This window comes from Salvia miltiorrhiza, chromosome 2 (assembly GCF_028751815.1).
Source record: "Salvia miltiorrhiza cultivar Shanhuang (shh) chromosome 2, IMPLAD_Smil_shh, whole genome shotgun sequence".
Lineage (NCBI taxonomy): Eukaryota > Viridiplantae > Streptophyta > Magnoliopsida > Lamiales > Lamiaceae > Salvia > Salvia miltiorrhiza.
In genome coordinates this window covers 13533915-13540640 of record NC_080388.1, presented here as the reverse complement: position 1 = coordinate 13540640, position 6726 = coordinate 13533915, and the positions used below count along the sequence as shown (strand labels likewise).

The window sequence follows — 6726 nt, the reverse complement described above, 5'->3', positions numbered from 1 at the left end:
TGTAAGTTTGATTATATTGTTGGGTTTAGGTGGTGAATGCGTAGCATTCACACTTAGAGGATGAGTCGGTTATTGTTGGGTTTAGGTGGTGAATGTGTAGCATTCACACTTAGTGGATGAGTCGGTGTCTTGCTCTTAGTTATTCATGTTGGTGGAGATTTGAGAAGATATAGAGGCTAACGAGTCTTCGCGTATAAGTCATTTGTATATCTTATCATCACTAGTGGATAATTTATCGTGGGCGTGACCCCCAGACGTAGGTGTTTTGTTACTGAACTGGGTAACCAACTTTGGTGTTCTTGTGTTATTTATTTTTCAACACGAGTTTCTGTTTGAGTCTATACACGAGTTCTAACTCTGAATGTGTGTGAGACATATAAATATTGGATAGGTGAATATTTCAGTTAATTATTCCTTCCATCAAACATCTTCCTATTTTTCTATTTTCGTTCGTTTACAAAACATTTTCCTAGTTCATAATTGAAAATAATTCTACTAATTATCATTCTTACAATTATCATATATTTACATGTATTGTCATTAGTGATCTACAATTTTTGATAATAATTTCACTAATTAGTATCACTTGTTAAATTTATAGGACCCTTTCTCCACTCATCGAATATGTAATTTAATCTTTTTTAAATTTGTGTAGACTCTCCTTAAAATATGTTTGATATATGGAAAGAATAACAATTTATGTTGATTTTTGATCGACTATAAGTAATTTATTATGTGGCGTTTACTTTGAATGATTAATTTTGATAGATAAAAATAATAAATTTAATCTCAATGAATTAATATTTTAAATTTTTAAATTACTTTTATCATTTAAATTAATATTACTTAATTTTTATTTAATAAAAAAGTAAAATTAAATACATCACAATCTTAAGGATAAAAATATGAATGCAACACCCATATAAAATGATTCTGCCAATTCAGTAGCCAACGACGCACACAGTCACAAATACTCTCGTACAGAAGAAAAAAGAAGAATTTCAATGGCGAGTTCAAAATTTCAAGCTCTATGGAATCACCCAGCTGGCCCTAAAACCAGTCAGTTCTATAATCCTATTCCTTCTTCTTTGCCTATCAACTACTTTTCACGATTCTGATTTCGAATTCCTTTTCAAATGTTTAGATGTGATGTTATCCCATCATAATATTGACGACAAAGTTCAAACCAGCCATTATAAGATTAGTGAATTTTTTTAGCATCTTATATATTTGTTTCTCGCGTTAATTGCATAAGGTGGAACGTGCAGTTGTTGCTCTAATTATGCATTTTTAAATATTTATCGTGCGTTTGTTGCTTAAATTATGCATTTTTTTGCATCTTGTAGAATGTGAAAATGATATTCTGCTTGTTTATTTTATTATTAGAATTTAATTCTGCAAATCTACTAAGATTGTTCAGAACTGTTCAATTAAGAAAGAATCATCATTTGTTGCTTTAACTATGCATTTTTTGCATCTTGTGGAATGTGAGAAATGGTATTCTGCGTGTTTCTGTTATTATTAGAATTTGATTCTGCAAAGATTAAGATTTTTCAAGAACTGTTCAATTTAGATGGAATGATGGAGGTTTGGGGTGGGATGGGTAATTCTAAGGTTGTGGATGTCTCTTTCACAAACTCAAATTACTTTCAAAATGTGATCTACGATCCACAAATAAGTAAAGCTTCTACGTAGCATAGTGAAAGGGATTGAAGCAAAGTTCTCTCTGATTGAATGTGGTTTTGATTATCCTGAAGTGTTTGATGCATGTGGAAAGACCGAAAAACAATACAGCCATTAAAAATTTGCTAATCCATTAATGTAGTAATGGTACGTTCTTTAATCTCTTTTGCATTCACATTGAATCAACGACTTCTGACAATCTCCCCTTATGTCCGCTAAACCTATGGCTGCATAGGCGGTGTCGTCTATTGTTCTTAGGCCTTGCGCTATTATAATGATAGAGGCTATGTGCTGCAGATTAAACACTTCTGAAACTTTTAAAAAGATCATCTGGCGATATCCCCCGGCACGGTAAATAATTATATTTTTGGGTACCAATCAACAGAATTTTTTTCAACCTTGGGGACACGGTGGATTTAAAGGAGGTTGGAATGGCAACTTTTGTGTCTTATCTAGTTTATACCTTCTAGTAGGATTTTAATATTCTGGTAGTACCCTGTAATAAGAATTCTAGTTGATTTGTGAAGTCCTTTAGGGATGCGTCTAGCTTTTCTATTGTTATAGATATCAAGTTTGTAACCTGGTAATATATTCAATTAATGAAATAGTAGAAATGCAAATAGGTTATTGTCGAAAAGCAGAGGGAAAAGAAGCAGACACACAGAAGAAGTTGTGCATTAATATGATCCTGACTTAGGGTTGTATCAGTCAGTACTAGGTTTTATGGTCCTAAGAGCTTCCTCGTTGTCTTGTAGTAAATTTTTCGATGTGGATATGCTTAATGAAATGAATTAATAATGTATTTAGTACACCTTGCTTATATCTTCTTAATCAAGGGCGAAGCCATAATTAACTAATAGGTTCAGCAAAACTGGCTACATGACATACTTCTACATAGTTTCCAAAATAGATAACAAAAATCTTACTATACCAAGGACTATACTGTATACCAAAATTGGTGTCATGTTTGCTTATGTTCCTTTCTCGATGAAGTTTTGCATTGTATATGAATTATGCATTTTTCTAGAATCAATTGTTTTGGTCCTTTAGATATAACATAAGAAGGTGGAAGTGAACTCTATTTACTTTCTGATGCTTCTATACGAGGTTCCACTTAATAGCTTATGAGTTATGCTTTATATTGTATCAGTTGTTTTATTCTCTATATATAACCATATATGTAAATCATAACTTTTTGTTCCTTCTCTATGAGGTTCATTTTGAACATGTAGAATTAATGCTTGAATTATAATCCTAAAAAACATACTTATCTTGAATGAAATGTTTTGCTTTTTATGTATAGTTCATTTCTGGGCACCGACCTTCAAATGGGGAATTAGCATTGCTAATCTAGCTGATTCAACTAAACCCCCTGAGAAAGTTTCATATCCCCAACAGATAGGTGAGTTTTATTAATCAATGTTCGTGCTCTCAATTTTTTTAGTTCACTTCATCCTATCTTTTGTGGCTGACAAAAACATAAGATAGAAAGTACATCTATAATAATATGGTCCCCTTTTCTACTAACTTAAGTTTGTCGTTTTCCATGCTATTCCAGCAGTGGAATAGAAGATCTCTTTTAGGCATTCACAGAACTGATTTTGTTTACTGTACTCTTGTCGTCATTTTCAGCTGTTACAGCAACTGGAGTTATTTGGTCGCGCTATAGCACTGTTATTACTCCTGTGAGTTTCAGTTGTTTATGATTCAGAGCTGCTTATTAGATGCTTTCAAATATCTTTTGCTTTACCAGAGTTAACGTTGTTGATGAGTTATTATGCATTATATTGTTCAGTGCAAAATTGGATCTGCAAATGAGCTATCTGCATCTCCAAGTTCATTGGTTTTTCCCTGGATGATTTATTAGGACTGCAATTGTTATTCCAAAGCTCCATATCTGATCCTCTCAATTATTAATCTTTCTAAGCCTAGTTTTGAATTAGCTAATCATTGGGCACACATCTCTGGAGAAGAAAAGTCATGAGGTTTAGAGGGTGTTTGGCTAAGCTTATTCTAGAGAGCTTATAAGCCCCACTTGCTTATAAAGATGTAATGTCTTAAAAGCTTATGTAAATTGTCAAAGTGTTTTGATAATGAGCTTATAAGCCGGAGGGAAAATTTTGAGTTAAGAGAGAAAATCCTAATTAGAGGGAGAAAATTGAACAAAAGATGAAATTGGAAGGGTATTTGTTGGAAATAACAAACCATAGTAAGTTTATTTTTGTAAATTGATTGTTGCTTATAATATTATGGAAAAATAAGTTGGCGTTGAGGACTTATTTTCACAACTTATAAGCTGCTTATAAGAAGTGTTGTAAGAAGATGTTGAGGCTTAATGCCTCGGGGCTTACACCTTTGTGGTTGCTGGTGAGGCCTACACCTTTTCAAACTGAGGCGTATACCTTAGGGTAAAATGCCCCAAAGCGTGAATGCCGTGAAGCCCGCCTCACCAAAAAGCAGCATTCAATGTTTTTGGGCTTACTCTTTTTTTTGGCCTAACTAATTCAAAATAAAAATAAAAATTGAATGCCCAATAAATATTAAATGTAAACTCTTAACTCATCTAAAGTGAAATACTAATTATAACCCTAACTAAACAAAAAAGAAAAGAAAGTTATGCAGTGACATCAATCCTCCTATTGTTGAGGAGATGGCAACGAACAAGATTGGATATAGATGTGTATTGATGAGGACTCTAATGGTGTTGTTGATGATGTGTTAGATGACTATGATGTTTGATTATGATTTGATCATAATCATATTACTGAGTAACAAAACAATATTATGAACACTTTGTCTTAATTTGATGTTTTTGAGACTTCTAAACAATTAAATTTATGTTTGGTTTGTTATCTGTGTTTTATAATTATTTTACTATATTTTTTATGAACTTTTTTATCTTTAGTCTGAGGCTTACGCTTCGGACCACCTTGAGGCTTTCACCTCGCCTCGCCTCGCCTCAAAAACGCCTTATGACTTGCAACATTGCTTATACGAGCTTAGTTTGTCAAACACTTCTCATTAGCTTATAAGCTCTTACCCGACACCCTCTTATCCTCCTGTTCACTTTTTCTTTCCAAGTCTTTTCATCCTTCTGTATTATGCACACAAAATTCACTTGTTTAAGTGCCTTTATGTACATTTAATTCCCTTTATTAGCTTAATAAAACAAAACAATGTAACAATTTTATATGCTGATGTCTTTGGGCTGCAGAAGAACTGGAATCTCTTTAGTGTAAACATTGTAATGGCCGGCACAGGCATTTACCAGCTTAGCCGAAAAATTCAGTAAGTCACTTATGTTTGTGTTTGCTAATGTCATTTTTGGTAGATCCAGATAATTCATTACATTCTCCATGCTTCACAGGCACGATTATTTCAGCAAGGAGCAATCTGTTGTGGCGAAGGAATGATGACGAAATCATGTGTTCTCGGTCGATAGATTCAAGCTAGATGAACCAAGTTTGAGTTTGCAATGCCATCGGCTGGGTCTATCTTTTTGCTATCTGTTATTTGTCAGTGCGTCATCTGTGATCTTGAATCCTTGAATGCTATTGGATGATCGAGGGAAAATAATACAAATAACCAGCCATTTTGTAGTTTGTTGATTTTGAAAATGGGTGTAATTGGACCGAGCTGAATATTGTTGTGCTCAAGCTTGGTACGATTTGTTATTAATATATTAAGCCGATCCTTCCTAGGTTCGCGAGCTTATTCAAAGCTAAAACAAGTTGTGTTTAAAATATTCAGTATTTTCTTGTAAAAGTGAATTCTTTTTTTTTAATAAATAAAGTTTAGTTAGAGACTCCATATTATAGTATAGAAATATGGAGGAAACGTGAGGGAATTGTGCGCCTCTTCAGCCACTGTCGATCGGTGGCAGGAACTGCGGCGCGCCTCCCAGCCCCGTCTCCTTCGATCGACAGCAGCAGTGCGCGACTTCCCCGTCGCCCCGCCTATGTCAGGCAACCTCCGCAGAAGCAGCAGCTTTCTTCCCCGTTTACTGTAGCAATTGCTGCAGCAGATCTCCGACGCAGCAGGTGTCTCAGCCGCGGGCCGCGCCGCTCTCCAGCCTTCACGGCAGTCGCCGCTGCCCAGGCGCATCACAGTTGCGGCCCAGCCCAGGCGCGAGTCGTCACAGCCGCTGCCCAGGCGCCTCTTTGGTGGATCTTTTTTTCAGATCTAGATCTACCCACCTCTCCCAGTCGCTCCCACGTCAATCGCCGCCGGCTGTCATTCAAGTCCGCCGGTGATGGACTTGAGTTCGCCGACTTTCTATCGTGAAAAGGGGGGCCTCAACCTTCCCCTGGTATCATCTAACTTTGACGGGTTTCGATCGAAATCCCCTGTTCTGTATCGGCAACTGTCCGACGCAGTGGCTGCTGGGCAGCAGTCGACGCCGCATGCTCATACAGAAAAGCCTTCTGGAGGATTAAACGACTCGGAACAGGTAATCCCGTCGTCCAGCGAACCTATCTCTTATGCCGCGAAAGTTCGGCCTACCATGATCAAGAAGCCGGATTTTCCTGCTTATGGTCTTCGTACTCTTCATTCGAAACGTGAGGGGGAGGTCGTTACTTTATCGATCCCGAAATCAGAGTATCAACAGCGTCTTGATGAATTCCAGTTTGCTTTGATCGGGAGGATGATCCTTCGCAAAGGCGACAAGCCGCGTACGTTCGTGGATATTACACTAGAGTTGCAGCGTATCTGGCAGTGTTCGGATTGCCAATTCATTCCTATGGCTAAGGGTTTCTTTACTATCAAATTCAAGACGCTGGAAGCAAAAAAGAAGGCAAAAGGAAATGCGGTCCTCCAGCTTTCAACAGGTCACATACGTCTTCGAGAATGGTGCCGATACTTTGATCCTTATAAAGAAACCTCATCTCTTGCGCAAGTGTGGGTAAGGGTGTATTATCTCCCGGTGGAATTATGGACTCCAGTTATCATTGCTAATATTGGTCGAGCCCTAGGACATCCATTGCGTATTGACAACGTCTCTGCTAATGGCCAAGTGGGGCACTTCGCTAGGGTCCTTGTGGA

General features: G+C 36.9%; 1 protein-coding gene across 1 annotated transcript; it reads left to right on the top strand.

The window, feature by feature from the left end:
* Positions 1-893: 893 nt before the first annotated feature.
* LOC131011278 (mitochondrial pyruvate carrier 4-like) lies at positions 894-5410 on the top strand. Its single transcript, XM_057939067.1, has 5 exons — positions 894-1059; positions 2987-3085; positions 3316-3368; positions 4898-4971; positions 5051-5410. The coding sequence occupies exons 1-5, from the start codon at positions 1005-1007 to the stop codon at positions 5094-5096; spliced, it is 327 nt and encodes a 108-aa protein (XP_057795050.1). The 5' UTR covers positions 894-1004; the 3' UTR covers positions 5097-5410.
* The last annotated feature ends 1316 nt before the right edge of the window (positions 5411-6726 follow it).

Excerpts from the sequence above, each read along its gene's own strand:
- LOC131011278 (XM_057939067.1), top strand. The coding sequence starts at position 1,005 with ATGGCGAGTTCAAAATTTCAAGCTCTATGGAATCACCCAGCTGGCCCT. Across the intron at positions 3,086-3,315 it reads TTCATATCCCCAACAGATAG|CTGTTACAGCAACTGGAGTT; the intron begins GTGAGTTTTATT and ends CGTCATTTTCAG. Across the intron at positions 4,972-5,050 it reads CAGCTTAGCCGAAAAATTCA|GCACGATTATTTCAGCAAGG; the intron begins GTAAGTCACTTA and ends CATGCTTCACAG.